Source organism: Rhinolophus sinicus, chromosome 5 (genome assembly GCF_057876585.1).
Source record: "Rhinolophus sinicus isolate RSI-liver-muscle chromosome 5, RSI-T2T, whole genome shotgun sequence".
NCBI lineage: Eukaryota > Metazoa > Chordata > Mammalia > Chiroptera > Rhinolophidae > Rhinolophus > Rhinolophus sinicus.
In genome coordinates this window covers 7,327,658-7,351,777 of record NC_142505.1, presented here as the reverse complement: position 1 = coordinate 7,351,777, position 24,120 = coordinate 7,327,658, and the positions used below count along the sequence as shown (strand labels likewise).

General features: G+C 50.7%; 1 protein-coding gene and 1 pseudogene across 3 annotated transcripts; one reads left to right on the top strand and one right to left on the bottom strand.

Moving 5' to 3' along the window:
* Positions 1-229: 229 nt before the first annotated feature.
* Positions 230-16,129, bottom strand: SHISA5 (shisa family member 5). Of its 3 annotated transcripts, XM_019723941.3 has the most exons (6): positions 15,788-16,129; positions 13,179-13,335; positions 7,866-7,949; positions 1,847-1,962; positions 1,508-1,720; positions 230-1,422 (listed from the first exon to the last, which is right to left on the bottom strand). In XM_019723941.3, the coding sequence occupies exons 1-6, from the start codon at positions 15,855-15,857 to the stop codon at positions 1,343-1,345; spliced, it is 720 nt and encodes a 239-aa protein (XP_019579500.3). In that variant the 5' UTR covers positions 15,858-16,129; the 3' UTR covers positions 230-1,342. The 3 variants fall into 3 exon arrangements, with proteins under 3 accessions (XP_019579500.3, XP_019579501.3, XP_019579502.1); XM_019723942.3 differs by lacking the exon at positions 7,866-7,949 and having other exon boundaries at positions 15,788-16,120; XM_019723943.3 differs by lacking the exons at positions 7,866-7,949; positions 13,179-13,335; positions 15,788-16,129 and adding an exon at positions 3,298-6,266.
* On the top strand, positions 15,856-22,710 carry LOC141567209 (poly(A) polymerase alpha-like; annotated as a pseudogene).
* Positions 22,711-24,120: the final 1,410 nt, after the last annotated feature.

The window sequence follows — 24,120 nt, the reverse complement described above, 5'->3', positions numbered from 1 at the left end:
TTCCTGGGCAGCTTTGCAGCCGCCTGCACCTCTGCCTGCACTCGGGCCACCGGGGTGGGGGCACCGAGGGCGGTGCGGTCTTTGTCCCTCACCCTCCCCATCAGGATGGTCAGACGTCTGAGCCCAATACAAGCAGGGAAAACAGGGAAATCTAAGTGCTGGATTGAAATGGTACCTGGCCCCCTACCCAATACTTGCAGCCAAGGCTCTGAAGAAAGGGGGCAGCAGCTCCAAATGTCCGCATTTATTATAAACAAGGGTGCAGTCCCCGACTCTCAGAAACATATCAACAGGCACAAAGCTGAGACAGATGGTGAGACAGAAACAGGGACAGAGAACCCCGAGGTATTCATGTCCGGGCCAACAGCCACCCAAGGCCCCCTCCATTTTGGTCCCTTTGCTCCAGACAGTCCATTGGCCCAGGTGTCCCCCTTGCCAGGACAAACTGTGGCTGGGGGTACAGGACCTGGATATACTGTGGGGCTGGTGTGGGGGAAGCAGGGACTACAGAGGTCAGGGGGTCCCTCTCCTCCGGGACCCAGGGGTTTCAGCCTCACAGAAACGATCACATTTTGAAACAGAAAACAGGCCAAATGTTTGGCTAAGAATAAAACAAAAACACTGCAGGAAGGACACCTGAGTGTGTAGGTAGGTGGACAGAGGCCACCCTGCCCACCGCTGGCGGGGGCCAGGGCCAGCCAGGGTAGCCAGAACTGCGGGTGGAAGTGGCCCTCCAGGTGGTCCCAGGGAAGTTGCAGGAACAGTCCAGGCAGACAGCTGTCAGGGTGGGTGGGGCTCTGCCTTAGGTGTTTGGATATCAGGACGCTGCCCACCCTCCACTGGCCATGGCACAGGCTCCAGGGAGCTATGGGATCAAAACCCAACTTAGCCAGGTCCCAAACCTCACCCACTTGCCTGAATCACAGCTCTGGTTCTTCGAAGGGAAGCACACACGCTGGGGACAAGCTGTGGCCGCAAGCAGCGGCCAGCCATTCCACTGAAACCAGAACGTGCGTGCATCTTGCCCAGAGAAAAGCTGTGCAGTCCTAATGTGACAAGCCCCACCTGGTCTCCCTGGGGTGGTCTGGAAAAGAACTCCCACCTCATGCTTTGAATTTTGCTTGAGATTTCAAGGAAGCGTAATTTCAAGTGAGGAAGAGAAAAAGGTGTGGTCCCAGTAACTGGTACGGACTGTCCCACCTGTCAGCACCACCAGAAGCCTTATGTACAAACAGGACACACACACATCCTGCATGGGAGAAAAAGACCGTGCCCACATCCCCATTCACACGCACATCCACACACAGAGTATCAAGTGGCAGCCAGAGATGCAGGGCCGTTCTCAGTGGGCGGCCTTCGGGGGGTCCATATAGGCTGGGTTGTAAGGAGGCTGGCTGGCAGAGTAGGGCATGGCTGCACCTCCTGAAAATAGAGAGGACACCGGTTGGCTGGGGGTACAGCAGGGTCTTTGGGATTAAGCAGAGTCCGAGTTGGCAGTGGTACTCACCAGACAATGTCTCGTGGTAGGCTGGCGGGCCCATGGGCTGGGCCGGGTAGGGTGGTGGGTACTGTGTCGGGTAGGGTGCTGCCGCCAGCCCTGGCTGGGGGGGCATGGGGTGGTAGCCCTGGTACGACGGCCCAGGGTAGCTGGGCGGCACACTTGGAGGCTGAGGGTAAGGGGCGTGCACCACGGTGGTGGATGTGGTGGTGGTCACGACCGCTGTAAAGAGAATCCCCGTCAGGACCCCAGGCTTGCCCTTCCCCCCAGCTTAGCCGAATCAGGGTCCCAGTCAGCTCCCCTTGCCCCCCTGGGGTCTGTGCACAAGGGCCCAATGGGCATGCTCACGGCGTGGTCGGCGGCACATCTTGTACAAACAGCAGCAGGAGCAGGTGAAGCAGACGATGATGGTGACAACAAAGAGCACAAAGATGGTCAGGCCAATGGCCACAGTCGCCCCAAACCTGCCAAAGAGCCGGGCGTGACCAAGGCCCCCCCATACCCAGGACCAGCAGGCCGCAGCCCACCCACCCCGAGGGGCACCCCTCTTGCTGAAGGAGGTCGGGGAACAGATACAGCAACTTCCGGTGTGTAGTTTGAACCTGTTTCAGTCTCATTTCCTCATGCATAAAATGGGTTGTGAGACTAGGTAAAGCACCCCCCTGGGGTCTGCCCCCCAGTCCCCCCCCTAGGAGTATGGGAGGGCATTTTCTGTGCCTCCCACCATACACACATCTTACCCACCCCACCAACCGTCAGCAGATGGTCACCGAGCACATGCCACAAGCCAGGCACTGTGGTCTGAGCCAAAAACTCAGCGATGGGTGAGACAGACCAACCTGTGGCCTCTGGGAGCCCACAGGCCACTGTAGGAGGCAGATGCTGGAGGTAAAATGACTCAGGAAGCACATGGGACGAAGCTGGGGAGAAGTTCCAGGACAGCAGAGACCAGTGTGGCCAGAACAGCGAGGACAGCAATGCAGCGAACGCAGCCTCTGCGCGTCGCCCCGGGCAGGGCTGTCCCCGAGGTGACCTGAGCCTGCTGGGTGCGAGCACCAAGCCCGCTGTTCACATGCACCTCCGTCTGGGCTTCACAGGGCGGGTAAACTAAGAGCCAGATGGATGACATGGAGGGGCTGGAGGTGCCTTGACTTCTGGAAAAGGAGGCCACTCGGCTTGACCCAGGCCCCTCAGCAAGGATGATGATGGTGGAGGGCCTGCTCTTTGAGAAAGCAGGCCCTGGGCCGGAAGTTCACCCAAACTGACTTTCAAGGGCAGAAAGAACCTGTGCTAAGCTCCCCTGCTCCCAGAGGCCAAGCTCTATTCTAATAAAAGGCAAATGCTTATCAACTGCACCAAGCCCGTTAAACCTGGAAAGAGCCTGGTGAGCTGTCGGGTATCTGCCTCCTGAGGCCCAGGGCAGGGCTGTGGGGGCTTCCACCTCATGCCCAGACCAGCAGCACCCCCTCAGCAGGGCCCTGCGCCACAGCCTAGGGACAGAAGGAGGGCAGACTCTTCACACTCCAGACTCAAAAATAGCCAACAGCATTTGCAAAGTGGGAGCCACTGGCTGCTGTGCGGCCAGAACAGGCCCCAAGACAGGACTGTCAGTCAGCTCCTCCCACACCCTCTGCTGACCCAGGGAATGGAGACACACATACATTCAGGGACAATCAATGACAGTGCCCTCATCTTTAATCTCTCCCATCTCCCTTTCTCTTCCTCACTTTCACTCTGTCACACACACACACACACACACACACACACACACACACACACAGTATGACACCCAGGCTCACCCCATGTTAGCCTCCACTTTCACTCAGAGTACTGCACCCCCGACTTCCCTCTTTCCATCGTGGGCCACTCAATTTCAATCTCCTCCCCTTTCAGAGAAAAGGAAAGCAAATCTCCTAGGCCCTCCCCTATCGTGACGTCAGCAGCAGGAAGGACAGACAGGGGACCCTCTTAAAGACACAGCGCACCAGGTGCCCAACTGTTCCCAGCTGTGTGATGAGTAGGGAAGGGCCAGGAGTGGGGAGGGAGGCAGGCGCTCAGGCTGTCTTCCCAGGACAATGCCACCACGGGGTGAGGGGTGAGAGAGACACCCAGACTCAGTGTGCCTGAATCACTCCTGCTCAGACCCTGCTCAGCCGGTTCCAGCCACCCTCCTTGACGGGCAACTTCAGCTACCTAGGGCTATAAGCAGGACCTTGGGGCCCCCTCTGCCACCCTGCCAGGTCTGCTCATGTGACTCTCCACTCAAAAGCCTACTATGGCTCCTGTAGCTCTTGGGATCACTCAGGAATTTGCTTTATAATTTATTTGTTACATTGTGTGTGTGTGTGTGTGTGTGTGTGTGTGTGTGTGTGTGTGTGTATACTTTCCTGTACATTATTAAAGTTGACCAGAAAGAAAATCTATTTGTCTCACTAGATAGTAAAGCTTACAATAAGGCAAATTTTTAATCTTTCATTAAAAGTCTAAATACAGTAACACTCCTGTGTGGTCTAGGACTCCCACTTTCCCGCTGTACTCCAGCCACATCACCCTCCTTTCAGCTTTGGAAAGCACCAAGCTGTGTCCTACCTCAGGGCCTTTGCACTTGCAGTTCCTCCTGCCTGGTCTACCTTTGTCTTCCTCCCATCCCCATATCAATTTTTGTTCAGCCTGAAGCTCAAAACATCACTTCCTCAGGGACACATTCCCTGACCATGCAGATGAAATCAGACTTCTTGACATATGCTCTTACAGAATCAAATTCCTGTCTATCTCAGTTTATAAACACTCACTCCATGCGAGCATTTGGTTAACTTGCAGCTAGCCTCTGGCTTGTGGGTTCATGGAGGCATAGACTGTACCTGCTTTGGGCCATCACTGTATCTCCAGCACCTGGCATATAGTAGGTGCTCAGTAAGTCTCTGACAAATGAATACATTCACTCAGGCCCCCATGGCAGCACTAAGCAGGACTGCCAGGCATGACGCTCCAAGGAAGCACAACATTTCAGGGGTGGTTGCAGAGTGTGGCAGGGCCCATGGCCACAACAGGGCATGATACTAACAAAACCATACCTCTGAGAGGAATAGGGCTTCCCATGGCTGGTGCTACCTCCCAGATCAAGGAGTCTAAAGGCCAAGTTCAGAAGGCAGAATTGGGTGGCCCCCAGCAGTCTGAAGACTCCCAATGTTCAGATTGTGAAAGCGCTGTCTCTGGAGCTTGGACACTAGCTCTCACCATAATGTTGACAAGGCAGTAGACTGGCCATGACACAGCACACGTGAGAGCCAGCACAGGTTCACCGCGGCCACACCTCACCTAACGGACCTCCAGGCCTTTCCCCTGCACTGTCACAGTGGAGTCGGGGCAGAAGATCAACATGGTTGTCTGGGGCCCATGGCCAGAGGCCCTATCACTCAGGTGCCTAAAAACATACCAATCTTGCCCAATCGTCCTGTGAGACGCAAGGATCTGGGAAGGGACAATGAAATCAGAATCCAAAGAATCATGACAAGGGACTAAGGCAGCTCTGGGGAGGGAACAAGCAGAGAATGCACACAGCCACTAACTGTTCAACAGAGCAGGATGGGACTCATCTGCCAAAGTTGGGGTGGGGGTGGAGGGCTGCAGAAGACCTAAGCCAGCCCCAAGCCCACAGGTAACATGGCTTCACTATGGGAAGTACGGTGCCCATGTCAAGGACACCACCCATCCCGGCTACACCAGGCAGATGTGGGCTCATCTAGATCCCTGCGCTGACCTGGTGCCTTGTTCTTGGGGAACCCAAGGAGTCACCCAGAGGGAGAGCCAAGGGCAAGGATCCAAGAATGAGGAGGAGGAGGGAGTTGGTGGCAGGGAGTGAGGGTGGAGCTGGCACAGGTCCCTGGAGCTCCCAGCTGCGACGCAGGCAGCAGGGGCTGGACACCACCAAGAAGCCAACACTCCAGTAGACAAACAACAGTGCCCTTGGCAGAGGGGCAGCGCACAGATGCTCACCCAAGAGGACATCTCCTTGGGGCTCGGACAGGCAGCCACCTGAGGGCATTCACAGAAGTGTCATTGACAACCCTGTCCTTCTACCCAACTATAACCAGCTCCCCAAGCCCTAAACCTTTATAAGGCAGGCGCTGTGGGAATCACTGGGGCTCTGCTCAAAAAGCAGAGACGGGCAGGGGGCAAATAGGAGGGGACCACTACTTCAGTCATCTGCACTTCCCAGTGGGTGGGCAAGACAGCCTGGGTGGGTGGCGTGGGGGGCAAAGCAGGGCAGGGAGGCTGCAGGGCACACCCGCAAGGCTCCATGGTGCGCAAACCATGGTGTGCAGTCAGGCTGACCAGGCCTGCTTCTGGGAGTACACCTTGGGGAGGGAGAGGTGACCCAGTCACCTCCCTGCCACCACAGCCCCAGGAAGCCACTTCTCCTCCTGTGCCCCCTCTGGCTGTCCCCTCTCTCCACTTTCCCAGCTCAAGTCCCCACCGTTGCAAAAGCAGCCTTCTTCACCTGATTCCTCCTCCAACTCCTGTCTTACTTCCCATTCGTTCACGGCCAAGTCTCCACGGAGCTGTCTACACTCACCTCACTGCACACGCTTCCAACTCACTTCAATTTGCTCTACTGGACAGCTCCTGCCAAGGGGGCCATGGCCTCCGTGGTGTGGAAGCCACATTTCCCAACACAGTCCAGGCCGCCTTCCTGTCTCCTCCCCCTCAGGTCCCTGCCGCCAGCCCTCAACGGTTGTTGACCCTCAGATTCAGTCCTCAAAACATTCATCCCACCCAAACCAAGCCCTTCACCCCAAACCAACTCTCCATCCTAAATCCTCATGCTGGGCACGACCTCTGACTCTGTCACTACAGCAGAGACCAGGGCACCCCCGACCCCTTGCCACTCCCGCAGCTCCCTCCCTAACAGACAGCTACTGAATGCCTGGTCTCCAGCTCACTTGGCCTCACCAAGCACAGTCTGCCTCTAGCCTCCAGCACATGGGACTAAGAAGCCATGGCTGCCTCCCGTGGCCGCCTGCCTGGTCTCCTCATCCTCCACGGAGCAGCTAGAGAGGTCTTCTTCCTAAAACACCATTCAGAACCCGCAGTGTCCAGAAGCCTCCGTGGTGTTCACTGTCATCAGGACAAGGCCCCCTCCTGGGCGGCCTGCAGGCCCACACCCTAGACGGCAGACTCCCCTGAGACCATCTGAAAGCCCACAGTTCTGGACATGCAGGGAGGGGTGCTTCAAAAGCTCAGTCTCCATCAGCTGAGGGGGCAGGATCAGCCCCCCGCCGGGAGGGAGCACGGGCTGCACTTCCTGCCCTCCCGCACTCTCAGGACTCCGGCCTCAATTCCCCTGCAGCCAGTGAGGCCCCACACCCGCCCAGGCCCACAGGGCAGGATGGGGCAGGGCAAGAACTGGACACCCACACAGGCCCAGAGCCCAAAGTCTCTTCCCCCAAAGGATCAACCAGGCCTGGGCAGATCTTCTCCTGAGAGGGGCTTCTACACCGACCAGGGCAGGGACAGACAACATGGGGAACAGACTCCACCGGGGAAATTCACACGAGTGGCTGCACAGCCATTCCATCCACATGAGATGTGGAGTCATGAGACCTGTTATGGTGGCAAAAAGACAGGGAAGGAACCTGGCCAAGGAGACTGGAGTTTGGGAGAATGGGTTGTTCCTTGGCCCCGACAGGAGGGCCCTGACATGGTAACCACGACCCATAAACCTGACACAGGTAGGTACTGGGCATCATCAATTGTCTGAGTAGCTTTGCCCCACAATTATCACCCTATCACCATGCACCCGGCATTGCCACAGCCCCTATCACTGCCACCATTGTCACCATTACCCCACCCTTGTACCCACCACCCGTATCCCCATCACATCTCGCTGCCACCATCGCCCCACCACCACCATCTCACCACAACTGCTTCCTATCACCATACACTGCCTGTCACCCCATCACCATACATGTCCCCAGCACCCCCATCACCATCAGCCTATCCCCACCACCACACACAGCACTAGGGCCCCCATCACCTCATCCCTACCACGATCACCCCCTGCCTGTCACTCCCTCGACTCTCCTACACCCATCAGTCACCCGGGCCTACCCCCTCACTTAGGTCAATATGAGCCCCCACCCTTGACCTTTCACATGTCAACCCCCCACCACAGTCACCCCCATTGCCAACACCCCAGCACAATGATAAGGACACAAATTCCAAACATAAGGATCAAGTGTCTTGGTGGTCAGATATGGTAACAACTTCCCTGCCACTCCAGTCCCCACAGCCATCACCCGAGCCCCCCTGAGCCCCCTTGTCACCTCTGCCAGGAAGACGCACCCAGCCTGCAGGTTTTATTTACCCTGACATGGGGTCGCTGTCTATGTCGGAGCGGAACTTCAGCGACTCGGCCAGCTCCCGCACATGGTCTGCGTTCTCCCTGATACTGTCAAAAATGCAAAGAGGAAACCTCACAATTAGCACAACAAGGCCCACCCAGTGTACCAGGAGCAAACAAACACTACATGAGTGCACACACAGGACATGTACATGCGCCAACCCGCTACTGGCGCATGGAGACAGCCCTGGTGGCCCCTGGGGCATAGGTATCACCCCCCCCGGGTCTCAGGCTACAATGCCACACATTCTTCTCAAGTGCACATGGGACAAAAACCAGCACAGGCCACACGTGAGGCCACCAAAAGAATCTGATGAGATTTGAAGACAGCTGTCCTACAAAGTATCTTCTCCAATCACAAAGGGATGAAGTCAGAAATCAGGAACAGAAGACTAAAAAGCCACAAAGTTAAAAAAAAAAAAAAAAAAAGGAATGCTAAAAATAACTCATGCCTTGGGAAACTACTAGTTAACATGGCACAAAAAAGAAAGAATAACAACAAGAAAAACCCTGTGGGTTTAAAGAAATCCTAAAGGAAATTAAGAAATATGTAAAACTGAATGATAATGAAAATACTAAAGGTCAAATTCGTAAAACACAGCTAATGTAGTTCTTAGAGGGAAATTTGTATCTTTAATACTGAGATGGGGAAAAAGTAATAGGGCAAACCCAAAATGTAATATAAGGAAGGAATTAATCAAAGTAAGTACAAAAATAAAAGAGAAAAATGGCCACAGAAAATAAGAGATTAACAACACCAAAGCTGGTAGACCTCTGGCAAGACTAATCAAGAAAAGGAGAAATGATACAAAAAGAAAAAAAATACAGAATAAAAAAGGGGAAATAACTACAGGAACAAGAGAGATTTTTAAAAAATAATAACCTTGTTAGGATTCTGACTTGAACAAACTACCCACGAAGAAATTTTTGAAACAAGTGAAGTCAACTAAAGACAGACAAGTATTGAAAGCTCTTAATGAATTACTGTTAATTGTGCCATATGTGTCATTGACACAGTGGTTTAATTTCTTTTTAAAGGACTCATTTGTACTAATATAAACTAACAGTTAAGGAGAAATGTTTATGATGTCTGGGATTTGTTTTTAAATAATCCAGAAGAAAAGAGAAAGTGGCAGGAGGTGTGTGGAACTGTGTCAGAGTGTTGGTAACCATGGAAGTGGGTGATGGATATACGGAGTTATTCTCTCTGCTTTTGTAGTTATTTGAAAATTTTGGAGTTATTTGAAAGTTAAATGTAAAAATAAATAACATTTCAAAGCCTTAGGAACAACTATACCCTAATAAGTATGAAGGACAACCCATAAAGCTGAGGAGAAAATATTTTTAGAAATCAGTGTGAAGGAGGAAGCATTTGAAATCTTGCTCCCCAGCATGAGGTCTGACAATTAAGTTCCTCAATTAACTTGTTGCAATGATGTTGCTAAACTTTTTTGATATCAGAGGGATTATTCATTATGAATTTGTACCAACTGGACAGTTAACCAAGTTTACTATTTGAAGTGCTGAAACGGCTGTGTGAAAAAGTTAGACAACCTGAACTTTTCACCAACAATTCATGGCTCTTGCATCACGACAACGCACCAGCTCACAGGGCACTGTCTGGGAGGGAGTTTTAAGCCAGTAAATAAACAACTGTATTGGAACACCCTTCCTATTCACCTGATCTGGGCCCCCTATGCTTCTTTCTTTACCTGAACATAAAGGAAATATTGAAAGGAAGACATTTGATGACATTCAGGAAATCAAGGGTAATACGACGACAGCTCTGATGGCCATTCCAGAAAGAGTTCCAAAATTGCTTTGAAAGGCGGACTAGGTGCTGGTGTCAGTGCATAGCTTCCCAAGGGGAGGACTTCGAAGGAGACTGTAGTGATATTCAGCAATGAGGTAGGTAGCATTTTTTCTAGGATGAGTTCGTGAACTTAATTGTCCGACTTCATATGTCGTCAGTTTGGCTCAAATAAACTCTCATACAAACTCTCTTTGAAAAAAGAAAATCAGTGTGCAGGCTTGGCGAGCAATGACACAGGGAAGAGTACCAGGCTGGGATCCAGTGGTGGGATCCAGTGGTGGGATCCAGTGGTGGAAGGCTGGGAAGAAAGATCCGTGGACGTGAGCCTGGCCTCTGAGGCCCTTTTTCTCCGGGGGACATTAGCCAATTTCAAGGGGCAGCTGAGAGGCTAAGAAGAACTTCTTCTTTTTTTTTTAAACGTTTATTTTAAGTGAGTTTTTCCAGGACCCATTAACTCCAAGTCAAGTAGTGGTTTCAATCTAGTTATGGGGGGCACAGCTCACAGTGGCCCCTGTGGGGATCGAACCGGCAACCTCGTTGTTAAGAGCACTGTGCTCTAACCAACTGAACTAACTGGCCACTCCAGGAGAACTTCTGAAAGCTTCAGGTGATAGAGATTAGATACAGAGCCCACCAGGTGGGGAGGCTCTGATGACTGCCACTCACTTGGGCTGGGACCTGAAAAGCTGCATCCCAAGAGGAAGGGAGAAAATTGCCACACAGCATGACTATTTTTGAAGAAAATCCTAACGGTCTCTGGATACAGATTCAATTTATAAAAATTATATCTATGTCAATAAATAATTATATAACAAAAACTTTAAACTGTGCTATTTACAGTACCATCAAAACAATCAAAAACTTAGGGAAAAACACCATGAAAGATATACAAGGCTTTACCATAGAAAACTATAACACATAATTAAGAGAAAATGAAAGAAAACCTAAATACATGGACAGATATGCTGTGTGGATGAATTCGAAAACTCAATATAGTAAAATATCAATTCTACAACAATAGCCTATAAAGTCAATGCAATCTAAGCTGATTTTCATGACAAGCTGATTCTAAAATTTACATGCAAAATAAAAGGCCAAAAATAACTAAAACAATACTGAAGAATATCAAACCTTACTATAAAGCTATAGTAATTATGAGTCTTTTAGCTCAAGGAGACACGAATAGGCCAATGTTAACATAATAGAGGGCCTAAAGACATATCCCTCCATGTTTGGACACTCAATTTATAACAAAGTTGGCACGGCAGAGCGATAGAAAAAAGGTCGTTTTCTCAATAAATGGTGTTGGGTCGACTAGATATTCATATTAAAAAATAAAATTTGATCTCTACTTACATCTACTACTAGCCACATACTTAAAAGAAATGCATACACATGTACACCAAAAAATAAGTACAAGAATGCTCACAGCAGCAGTTTGTAACAGCCAAAAAAATGGATACGCTCCAGAGTTCCACCAACATTAGAATGGAAAAATGACGGTATAAAACTAAATACCACACATCAAGGAAAATGAACAAACACCACACTATGGTGCTTCACATGCAACTCACATGTGAAGAGAAGGAAACCAGATACAGAACAATAGGCAAATACATATGATTTTATTTGTATGTCTATACATGTCTATCTAACAGGTGTAGCAGGTTAATGGATACCTTTACGGTTACCAGAGGGGATGTTAATGGGAAGGCACATGAGGGGGCTTCTGGGGCACTGTGATGTCCTATTTCTTGACCTGGATAAGTGGTAATTACATGGATGTGCTTACTTTGTGATAATTCACTAAACTGTACACTTCAGATTTGTGTAATTTTATTTATATATAATATATAATAATATATAATATATAATATATAATATATAATATATAATATATAATATATAATAAAAGCTCTCAACTTATGAAAGCTTTTTTACTCCCCCTACCAGAAAAGAATTAAACTATATAATTTAGGCATTCATGCTTGGGTGTTACAATTCTAAAGGAAAGCAAGGTTATATAAAAGTTAGAATAACAGTTACCTTTGTGGGGTGAGAGAAGCAACACTATGGGGAGTGAGCTCACAGATGCTTCCGAGTTGCTGGCAATGTTGTATGTATTATATTAACCTGTATGGTGATTACCCAGATATTTGTTTTATGATAAGTCACTGAGCATTTTGTGCACTTTTCTGTATGTGAATTATATTTTACAATATATCAATATAAAAAAAACCTCAATGGATGACTTTAACAGCAGATTAGACACAGTTGAAGAAAGACCTGAGTGAACTGAGAGGTTAGAAGACATTATCCAGAACGCAACATAGAGATAAAAATATGAAAGAGAGACTATTAGAGGTGGACACTGGAGCAGAAGATGTAGCATATGTCTAATTGGAGTTCCAGAAGAAAAAAAGGAAAGGAAGGGTAACATTTAAATAAGTAATGGCAAAGAATTTTCTAGAACTGATGAGACACTAAACCACAGATTTAATAAGCTCAACAAATCCACAGCAACATAGACAAAAAGAAATCCATACCTAGATACATCATAGGATGACTGAAGAACACCAAAGGCAAGAAAAAAAAATCTTTAAACACGCCAGATGTACACACAACATGGGTGGGTTTTAGGAACACTGTACTGAGTGGAAAAAGGAAGGGGGTTCATTGTACCACAAAACAAAATGGACTTTGCAAGAACAGAAACAACCACAAGAATATGGCAGACTGGTTGCCTATAGGGTGACAGAGGAAACGAAACTATCTTGGGAGACTAAAATAAATACATAAGAGGGTGGGGGCCTGGTCTTGTCCAGACAACGACGATCACCTGGCATGAGCTGAGGAGGATGGCCACCTCAATCCCTTACACCTGTGGCCAAACACAAAAGAAACAAAGAATGTGGCAAAGGGAGAGATATGCAGGGGCCTGGAACGTTGGCTTCTATCCATGAAATAGTCTACACCCGAGGTGCAGTGCAAATCCATGGGCCACACCAGTACACAGGCATGGCACCCGATGGGGCATATGCCCATGCACTGTGCCCTTCAGGGCCCACAAGATGGTACCTGCACAAATCACATACAACATCCCCCCCAGGTGCATGTACATACTGCGTGGTACAGTCATGCCAAGGTGCCCACCCTCGGGATATGTTGGTCCAAGTACACACCCAGGGTTGAGTCACAGGACCAGCTGAGGCCACAAACCCCTGAGAAACCTGCTCAGCCCAAGGCTAGGGGAGCTGGAGCCCTCCAGGCAAAGGGAGAGAGAGGCAAGGGACTAAGTGAAGAGGGTCTGGGGAATCCAGCCCAGAACAGAGACTCCCCGACCCAATGCTCCGCCACCATCCAGAGAGGTCTGAAGGGCTGAGGGGAAGGGCTATTTCCCTTCCATGCACACTCCCACTGGGGCAGGCTCCAGCCACCCACCCTGTGACCACGGATGCACCCACCTGCTTTCAAAATCAGCACACCCTTCCTGGTTCCACACAAATTTCTTCAGCACATCAGAGCAGCAGTACTGGCTGTAACAGGTGCCGCAGCAGAAATCAGGACAGGACTTGGGGAAGAGGTTGTATCCACTGGGAGCTATACACACTTCATCCTGGGCTGGAGAATAGAAACACTTGTTCACCTGTGGCCACATGCTGAAGCCTCACACCAGGACTCAGCCATGGCCCAGGCAACACAGCCCTTTCCCCAGCACAGCCAGCAGGCACAAGCATGCTGGGCCATTGCTGAGCCATCCGAGTCACTGGCCACCTCGGGCTACTACCCTAACCATCCTTGCCTCCTCCCCCCCGGGCCACAGCAGATGTACCTAACTGGGCTCTCTCTTTCCCCACCAGTCTGCTTGCCTTCTGAAGGGAGAGTGAACTTTCCAAAGTGTGAGTCTGACTGGGCCACTTCTACTCTCACACCATCCCTGGTTCACACTGCCTTAGGAATAAGTCCAAGTCCGCAAAGCAGAATCCAGACTGCAAAGGGCCTTGAAGGTCACCCCAACTTTTCAGTCCTATCCACATTCTGTCCGTATTCTTTGTGTCTTCAAATCTACGTCAAATTTGAAGTATTCTTCGTGTCTTCAAATCCACCCCCACCTTCAAATCTACTCCAGGCCACCCTCTCCAGAAGCCGCCCAAGCTCAGCAGTCACACAGCTGAACGGTAACCCTCCCGACCAGCTGCTGGGGACCAGGCACTGGACAGGCCAATTCGTGATCGCCATTCCCTCTCCCCACCACTCAGCCACAGCACCCTCAGCCCCTGCTGGACATTACAATGTCAGGGGCCCAGTGGTCACAGACCACACCCCCACTTAGGCTGTTTCCTGACCAATTCACCATCGTCCACTGTCACACCCACCAGACAAGTGTCCATGCAGCACTTAGTCCTGCACTGGGCCTGCAGTCTGTGCTCTCAGTGGCCAGGCCTCCAAGGCAGTGGAACCATTTCAATCCCCAGAACCACCACAAGGCTCTAGCCCACAGAATTTGAATCTAAGGACATCCCCACAGGCTGGTAAGGATAGAGCTTCAGTCCACAAGGTCATGCTTAGGGGACCTGGCTAACAAGAGTGGAAAGTGACCCAGGGCTTTGGGTGACCACAAGGTTTGCAAACTTCCAGGAAGCTGCTACAGCCATATGTTCCCAAGCATCCTTACGCTACCTTAGCAGAGATCTAGCGCCCACCAGCAGGATGGGAAGTCCAGGACTCTGCCTGGACCCTAAATGGAATCAGCCAGTCCAGCAAGGCGCAGATGACTATGGTGGATTGGGGCTAGGTCTGATGATAAACCTTGTCATGTGGTTGTCACCTGGAAACAGCCCTGGTACAGCACTGGGACTCTAGAGACCCAGCCCAGTCAGTGTATAACGTACCCTGGGGCCATCAGCAGAGCAAGGCCCACTGAGTAACCTGCTTGAGAAGAGATAACAGGAATAGGGTGTGGGGTGTGGGAGGGGTACTTTGTTCTTAGCAGCTCCAGGCAGAACCCTACTCCCAGCAAAGCTGTGGGGCAGAGGTGGGACCACCAACAGGCCTAGCCCAGCCAGCTGTCCACCTGACAGCAGATCTGGTCAGCATGGCCCAAGCTACTGGGAGGCAGAGATGACCCACCACCACCTCTAGCAAGGTTTTTACAGCCTTTAGAGCCACAACCCAGCCCAAGCGTCTAAGCTGAGGCTGAAGACAAACACCAGTGACTCTGTTTGGGCCCAGAGCCCAATGTTCTTTGAACCCCAGAGACTCTGGACAAGGCTCTCCAGATCTCACTGGACCACGGAGCAGGGCTCTGCCTCTTCTTTCCCACCCCAGGTCCTCCAGATTCCTCACAGACCCCAGGAAATAAGGTCCTTCCCCTCCAGGAAGCCACACATCCAGAAGGACCTTTGGCTGCCTGTGGCTGGACGGGAGGGTGCCGTTTCAATTTCTAGCCCTAAAAGGCCCCCAGACTGGCCTTCTTCCCGTCTGTGAATCATTAGTGTACAGCCAACCAATCAACACATACAGTTAGTTGTGTCTCCTCCAGCCGGAGGCCCGCCTCAGCTGCCTCCAGGAACACAAGGGCCTAGGAGGCAGCGGGTGGGGGCAAGGGGGCTCCCAGCCAGTAAACAGAGGCCAATGTAAGACCTCTGATGGAGAGGCCAGGCCTCCCAGCTGCCACCACGCGGGGCTAAGGCCAGGCAGGGAATCCTACTCTAGCTTCTGAGGAGTCAATGCCTTGAAACATCCACCAGAGGGAGGACAGACCCCCCCACCCCCCACCCCCGCCACCCACCCCCACCTTCACCCCCCCCACACACACACACACAATTCCAGGACAGAACAATGGTGGCAGCTGCCTGGGGTCTGGGCAGTGTCAGTTCAGGCAGGGAGGGGTGCTGGGGGGAGAAGAGGTCAGTCCTGGGGGTTTGCTGACTGCCTCGGATTTATTAGGGGTGGGAGTGCCAGGGTGGGGGCACTGTGGGGATGGTAATGCCGGGGCTCGGTTCAGGTCCGGAGCAGACGTGGCTGGCCCCGTCCCTGGCCGGGACAAACTCCCCCACCCCCAAAGGCTCACCACCCGGAGGCGGCAGCAGCAGCAGCAGGAACAGCAACAGGATCCGTGCCGTGGGGGCCAGAGCGGCCATGGCTGGGCAGACAGACGGATGGACAAACGGACAGAAGCACCAGGGTCTCGGTGCAGCCGCTGCTCCAGGGACCCGCGCGGCCACCCGCTTCTTCGCCACGCCCCGGCGGGTTCCGGGAACCCCGCCCAGGAGGAAGAGGAGGAAGCAGGGTGAGGCAGGGGAGGGGATGCCGACGCCCTCCCAGCGCCCGTGTGGCCCCACACGTCCGGCGTTCGCACGAAATCTCGGGACGGCCCAAGTTGCCTTCTGCTTTACGGATACTTCCCGGCCCCAACCCCCAGTGGCCGGAGGGGGTCTCGACGGGAACCTGCACCGACACTTGAGCGCCTGCTTTGCGCCGGAGACCGACATAGCCCCTCCCCGCGCCTGGGGCTCGCCTGGGGCTCCTCCAGTGCCCAGCGAATCCTCCCTCTCCAAGAGCTACCTGAGGACCAGGTGACGTGTTGCGACAGTGCCCACAGCACACCTGGGTGCGCAGTAAGCGCCCAATAAATGTTGGTTCCCTTCCGGAAGTCTAATCCGGAGGCCTCCAGGGACCCCAGCTCTGAGCACACAACATCGCCTCTCCCCTGGGGTGAGGCCTGTATTGCTGTGGTCACCAACCCCCCAGTCCAAGCAGGCTCAGCCCGGGACCTGGGCAAGCCTGGCTCAAGTGGCTTGGTCTAAGGGATAGAAACTAGCAGCTCCCAGGCACACACTAGGCTCCTCGGGGTTCAGGGGAGTGCCTGCTGGCACACATCCTTGCCTGCCCCCAGCACGTGCTCGTCACAAGGCAGGGAGATGGAGCAATGGATGACAGTGGTCCTGTCCTGCCTGCACTGTGGGGCACACAGTAGAGCGCTGCCTTACTTTGGGCTGCTGTAACAAAACACCACAGACTCAGTAGTTTATAAACACATTTATTTTGCACAGTTCTGCAGACTAGGAAATCCAAGACCATGGTGCCAGCAGATTGTGTATCTGATGAGTCACCTTCCTGGTTCTAGATGGCCATCTTTTCCCTCTGTTCTCACATGGCTGACAGGCCAAGGGACCTACCTCTCCAGGGCCTCTTTTATAAGGAGACAAAGGAATCCCATTCTTGAGGGCTCCACCCTTCCATCTAAACCCACCTCCAGATATGGACACCCTGGGGATTAGGATTTCAACACACAATCTGGGAAGGGCGGGAACATTAAGTATTCTTTTTTTTTTGCAAGCATTTCTTTGCCCAGGATCTCTGACCTGCGCCCACCCTGCACCTGACACATTCAGTACATTATATACTTCAGGCAGCAAACACAAAATGTCACACTAACTGGGCACCCAAGCAATGTGTACACGCTGTGTGCCACCACATGTTCTCACCTGAGGGCAGAGGTATGCTGTGACAGCTTTGATATCGTGGGCTTTTAGCACGAGTTCACCTGTTGTTTTGGTCATTTTTGGCCTGTTGTTTTCTTTCTTTAACAGCACACAGGTGGGAGCAGAGGTGTGAGGATCCAGGTAGGATGAGGGCCCCTCTCTGACACAACTCAGCCGCATCCTGCCTGGCTGCCTCTACCCCCTCACCTCAGTTGAAAAAGGGAATAAAGGAGCCCCTTCAGCCCATGGACCACGTTCCCCAGAGCACTGCCAGAAATCACTCCCCCAGGGGATGGGCTGTCTCAGCCCCCAGTCCTCTGTGTGCCCCCCTCTCAGGCTGAACTGTAGCTGTTTGCGCATCCATCTCCCCAGGAACCCTGTCAACCTTAGCCCAGTGCCCATCCTGTCCCTGTCCTGAGCTGTCTTCTACTTTCCCCTTCAGGTCCACCCTTCACCTATCCTGGGGCTCCCTCTTCTTGGGCTGCTGGTTGAGTTTAGCCAATAGAAGGCAGCCGAAGGAGGTAGGAGGGCAGGAGGAGAGGGCATGGGTGGGGCTGTGCCTTCCCAGTTCTTTCTCCAAAGCTTCTGCAGGCAGTCAGACACACCCCACCCACCCTGCACTCGCACCCACAGCCACACCTGTCACCTGGGTCTTTTTCAGGAGAAATTGGGACTTTATCTTGAGGGTCTGGAAGAATGACTGACTTGAGAGATCCCTCTGGTGGACAGATGATAGGATCTGAAACTGGAGGTTGGGGGCCAGTAGGGAGTTGCCGGGGGGAGCCCCACCAGGATCCAGCAACCCTTCCCCACCTGTCTCTGTGGGCCTAGGGATGGAAAGGGCTCCTACTCATCCGTGCTGCACAAGCCTAGGTGGCCCCCTGAACCTAACCTATAGCTCTGTAAACAGCCCCTTTATTGAACTCGCTTCAAATACCCAGCTCGATAAGAATGACTGTTTTCAGCCAGGACCTTTACATACAGCTGGGGCCAAACTGTAGACAGAAATTCTGCATAGGGCTTGTAGGCAGGAACAACACCCAATGATGAGCAGAAAGCCCAGTGCCCAACGGAGTGTAGATGGCAGGGCCTGGATGCAGCCCACCAGCCCAGGACTGACCCACCGGGCCAGGAGTGGTGAGTGCTAAAGTACAGCACTGTCGGGCCCTTGCCGTTCCTCTCTACCCAGCACCTGAGCCTCAGAAGACAGAAATGCCAGACACATTCCCAAGGACCCGAGGCCAACCAACCAGACACCCCCTCTCTGGAGTTAGCTGGAGCTGGTGACCAGCAGCAGGACAACAGCCGGGCAGCAGCACGCAGTTTCTGGTCCTATGGTGAGGGCTGTGTCCCCTGCTTGCACTGTAGTGGCGGCAGTGGCTGTGCACCAGGCCAAAGCAGAACTTGATTTGGGCTGGGGATGAAGTTAATGTGGCTTCTACATCTTACCCTCCAGCCCCTTTGGTGACTCTGGGAGCTACACAAGTTCTTTTTCATAAATTCCATTCCTGATTAGGATAGGCAGAGTCAGTTTCCTCCAACTGATTGTCACCAGGAAGGGCAGCAGGTCTCCAGGTCAGTGGGGGGGTGTTAGGCGGGGTCTCTAGTCCCACTCCCCGCACCAGAACACAGAATATGTGGAGACCAAAAAGGAATACCAATGGAGCATAGATAGGGGAGTCATACCTCTATATTCTCGTTGGCGGCTGGGTTGGAAACACAGGAAGCAGGAGCCACACGATCCGCAGTCTGCTGTCCGCTTCTCTGCCAACAAACCAACCCCTTGCTACCTGTAATCCGTGCTTGCCAGCTCAGCCATGGCACTTATATCAGTGGCCAATGGCTAACTGGTTACAGCTGATGGCCAACTAGTTACAGCTGATGGCCATCTACTACCCTAGCCATCACCTTTCCATTGGTAGCTCAGGTGAGGCCGAGAGCCTGCAAACTGCTCTCTGGGACTCTGTCCCCACACCTCCTTTCGGGCACCAATGCCTCACTAGCCCAGCAGGATTCCAGGCTTACACATACCCCTAAATCAGAGGGATATGTTGTTAGAAGCCAGAAGAGGAAGACATCCCGCTTATCAGAGTGTACATACTACTCATCAAGACCTTTTAGTGAGCTTCTCAAACCATAAAAAGAATGACAGTGTGGACAAAAAAGAGGCCATGTACTAAACCTGACAAGCTCAGGGAAGGCCTGCATGGCAGGCCCTACAAACTCAGAGACCAAAATGAACCACATACGGATGGTCTGAACACAAAAATTCCTAACTGAAAACGTGTCATGGCGGGTAGTTACATCCTTGACCTGTAGCTTCCTTGACAAAGCTCAGTCTTTAACTTATGTGAGCCTGTTTATTGTCTTTTTGCATCGAAGATAACGTACCCTTGGAATGTCAGAGTAATCCCTTTTTCTGGACTCCTAAGGGTACAACCCCCCATACCAGAGCAAGAGATCACAGAAACCCTCATTATTATCTTGTTCCCCAAGTACCATCATTTGTTCATTGTTAACTATCCTGGACCCACCAATGTAAAAGAAGTATGTGTCTCTTTGTTTTACTTTTCATCCAATCCCAGAGATTTCCCTGCTTTGCTTTCTCCCACCCCCTTAATCTACCACCAATGGATTTTGTGTAACCTTCCTTACACCTCCTCCTTTGATTCTAATGTATAAAATAAGCTGCAAAACTTCCATTGTCTGGAGCATTTTCTTTTTTTTTTTTTTTAATTAAAGTTTATTGGGATGACAATTGTTAGTAAAGTTACATAGATTTCAGGTGTATAATTCTGTAATATATCATCTATATATTACATCGTGTGTTTACCACCCTGAGTCACTCTTTCCATCACTATATATTTGATGGAACATTTTCTTTTTTTTCCTTTCTTCTGCCCCTTCCCCCCACTCCGGTTCAAGCCGTTGTTTCTCAGTCTAGTTGTGTAGGACACAGCTCCCTGGCCCATACTGGTATTATGAGCCTTGTGCTCCCCACCTCTGACGCTCATGCGGACCTCCGACCGGTTGCTCATGGCAGCCCACCTCCAGGGAGAACAGTTTTTCACAATCTTAGCTGTAGAGGGTGCAGCTCCCTGGCCCATGTGGGAATCCAACCGGCGACCTCGGTGTTAGAAGCACAACACTCCAACCACCTGAGCCACCAGAGCATTTCCTTAATCCACTTCTGCTTCCAAGCAATTGTTATCAGTTTGACTCAAATAAACTCATTAAACTTCTCTACAGGTGTGGAAGTTTCTTACGTGGACAACAGAAACTACCTTGAGAACCAAAAGGGAGGAATGGGCATCTCAGCAGGAGAGAGAGAGAGAGAGAGAGAGAGAGAGAGAGAGAGAGAGGGAGGGAGGGAGGGAGGGAGGGAGGGAGGGAGGGACAGAGACAGAGACAGAGACAGAGACAGAGACAGAGACAGAGACAGAGAAGAGAGAGGGGCCGCCAGGTGGCTCACCCGGTTGGAGCTCCATGCTCCTAACTTCGAAGGCTGCGGTTCGATTCCCACATGGGCCAGTGGGCTCTCAACCACAAGGTTGCTGGTTCAACTCCTCTCGTCCCGTAAGGGATGGTGAGCAGAGCCCCCTGCGACTAAGATTGAACACGGCACCTTGAGCTGAGCTGCTGCTGAGCTCCTGGATGGCTCAGTTGGTTGGAGCGCGTCCTCTCAACTAAAAGGTTGCCAGTTCGACTCCCCCAAGGGATGGTGGGCTGCGCCCCCTGCAACTAACAACGGCAACTGGACCTGGAGCTGAGCTGCGCCCTCCACAACTAAGACTGAAAGGACAACTTGACTTGGTAAAAAAAAAAAAAAAAGTCCTGGAAGTACACACTGTTCCCCAATAAAAAATCTAAAAAAATAAAATAAAATAAAAAAGAGAAAAGAAAAAAAGAAGAAAAAAAAGAGAGAAGAGAGGGGGAGGCAATTCCACCCATAGAAATAAAAGCCTTCATACATTGTAAGGAGAGACCTTTCCCCTCTTGGGGTTGGTCTGCTCCACATCTTGGAGTGTATCTGCCTTTACTAATAAACCTCTGACTACCCTATTCCTGCACAAGATGCTGTCTCTCAACTGAATTCTTTCCCTTGAGAAAACAAGAGCCAAGGAACATTATCACAACCCAACCCTGTAACATCACCACTGGCGATGTGGTAGAAGAAAATTCAGACTTGTGGAACCTGGGGCTGAAGCAGACCCAGCTCCCTACCACCGTAGTGGATCCTGCCCAGGGTGGCAGTTGCGGGGGTTGGGGGTGGGAGGGGCGTTGGGGCAGTGCAGGAGACAATACCGTTTCCAGTTACAACGCAGGGATCACAACAAACACAGCCACCACTGAAACACTATGACGTTACCTCTCTTATCAGCTTAGCAGTCCCCAAGGAGACAGCCTGCCTGCTTACACAGAAGCTATTACATTGGTGCAAAAGTAATTGCGGTTTAAAAGGTTAAAAAAAATTGGAAAATCCGCAATTAATTTTGCACCAAGCTAATAATTTGGACTGAAACCCTTTGGGGTTTTTGAAGAGGAAGAGGAACTGCAGCACAGGATTTTAATTTTGGGAAAATTAAATAACCTGGAAAAAGAGTGGCTACGAGAAATCAGTGAAAGCAAGAATCTTCCACAATCTGTAACCAAAAATGTTGGAGGAAAAATTTTTACATTTGCATTTTACAGATTAGGGTGCTGGTATGAATGGCTTGTGTGTTGTACCAAGACCACCTTATTCTATGATAAGTTGAAATTGATACAGCAGAGTTAGCATGTCCCTAGGTAGACAGGGAGGTCCCTGGTGGAGTAAACAAAGACAGTCATATCCTAAAACTTCAGGTTTTGAAATCACTCCTTTGTTCCAGGACATAATGTAACAAGGCCTTGAGGTTAATCATAAAATTCATTTTGGCCTGACAAACGGAGCAGATCTGATAGATAAAGAGTGGGTTACTTTGCTAATTCCTTTAGGATGAGCAAGCAGAATGAAACTGGTAGATGAATTTCTTTAGAAGGCGCCAGTTCCCTTCTTCAAACAAGTTCCCTTCTTCAAACAGCTCCCCTTCCCCAAGCAGGCAAGGGAATGTATAAAAGTAAGAGCTTTTGCCTCAGTCATGGGGCACCCCCCATTCGGGACCCCCTCTCAATTGGGAGCTGCAACCTCTTCTCTTGCCTCTAATAAACTATCCTCTTTTTAAAACTTTTTGCCTCTCCCTGGTCCGTGTTTCCATTCTTCGACTTCACAAGACACGATCCCGGCCCGCACTCAGAAACTGCCGGCAGATCCTACATCACCTACATCAAAATGATAGGAAGAAGCAAAAGATTCAAGAGCTGTTGAAGAGGGTTGTGTGCCAGTTATCAAAACTGTGTTTTGATGGGATGTTTATTTTATTTGCAAGATTAGCACTGCAGACTATTCCAGAAGACTTGGATTTACGAGGTGACAGTCTGCTTAAGAATTTAGATACATATAAGATGCATAAGAAGTCTTAACAGTTAACTGATGACATTTTACACCTATTACCAAACATTGACAACTTGAGGTTAACTCAGAGCCATCAAACTGTGGGTCATATGCCACAACATCTACTCCAATGTATTGGGTTTCCTCTGTGGTGTTTCCTGGGCTATGTTAGCAAGAACTTGCCAGTTTTATCCAAATGCAATAACATCAACTCCCGTGTGTGTGTGTGTGTGTGTGTGTGTGTGTGTGTGTGTGTGTATTTTCTAAATGGTTTAGATTATATTAAAATAAAATTGATTGTAGACACTGAAAAAAAAATTCATAGCTGTTCTTTGTCCCAATCTCCAGACTCCAGAGCTCCTAAAACACTTGGAATTTTACTGTCTTTTGTATGCTAATGAGGTGACTCCAGGTGGGGAGATTCCAGCATCAGGATGGGGTTGATCACCTGAAAGACATTGCTGGGCAGGAACAGAGTTGGAATTTTCAGCCCCACCCCCAACCTGGGAGGGTGGGGGGTGGAAATTGACTTCTATCGCCAAAGGCCGATGATTTAATCTATCATGCCAATGTAATGAAACCTCCATAAAACCCCCTAAACCGTGTTCAGGGAGTTTCCAGGTTTGTAAGCACATTGATATACCAACTGGGACAGTGGCAGCTGTGGGCGGCTGGGAAGCTCTGTGTCACCCTCCCTCTCCCTATGCATCTTTTTCATTTAGCTCTTTTTGAGCAGTATCCTTTTTAATACACTGGTAACTGCAAATAAGGTGTTTTCCTGAGTGATGAGTCGGTCCTGTGAATTATCGAACCTGAGGAGGGTGTTACGAACTCCCAATTTATAGCCAACTGGTCAGAAGTCACAGGTGGCCCTCTTGGGGCTGGCACATGAAGTGGGGGGTGTTACTGTACATAGAAAGAACAGGGGCGGAAGGGGGTTAGAGAGGGGGAGGAAGGGAAGCAAGAAGTGCTAGAAAACAAAGGAGGGAGGAGATGAGATCATTCTGAAGAAAAGGTGCAGATACCAGACCCGGGAAAACTAGACTTTGGTGACCGAGAACAGACCCAGGACGCCATCTTGCCCCTCAAGGTGAATTTTAGCTAATTGTAATGGGTTATAATACTATTAGCATTGCAGGCAGGGAAATAGCTCCACCCCCTTTGTTGCCTTGACAGTTCCGACAAGGGCCAAATAAGGACAAAGGAATCCCACCTCTGATGGGAAGGCGTGCTCAGTGAAGACCCACGTGGCAACGCCTATAACGCCACCCCTAGACCTTGAATATTTTATGTCCTCATTCTAATAAATTCCCAAGCCCCTTTGTTCTTTGGTGCACTTGCTCTTTTCCTAGCCTGCCCGCTCCCAGCAGTTTGGAAGTGTACTACCTTCTTTTCTTTTAATAAATCCACTGCTTGCTTGGCTTATTCGGTGAGTCCTTGAATTCT

Excerpts from the sequence above, each read along its gene's own strand:
- SHISA5 (XM_019723941.3), bottom strand. The coding sequence starts at position 15,857 with ATGGCCGCTCTGGCCCCCACGGCACGGATCCTGTTGCTGTTCCTGCTG. Across the intron at positions 7,950-13,178 it reads TGTGCTGATTTTGAAAGCAG|TATCAGGGAGAACGCAGACC; the intron begins GTGGGTGCATCC and ends CATTTTTGACAG. Across the intron at positions 1,423-1,507 it reads CTACCACGAGACATTGTCTG|GAGGTGCAGCCATGCCCTAC; the intron begins GTGAGTACCACT and ends CTCTATTTTCAG.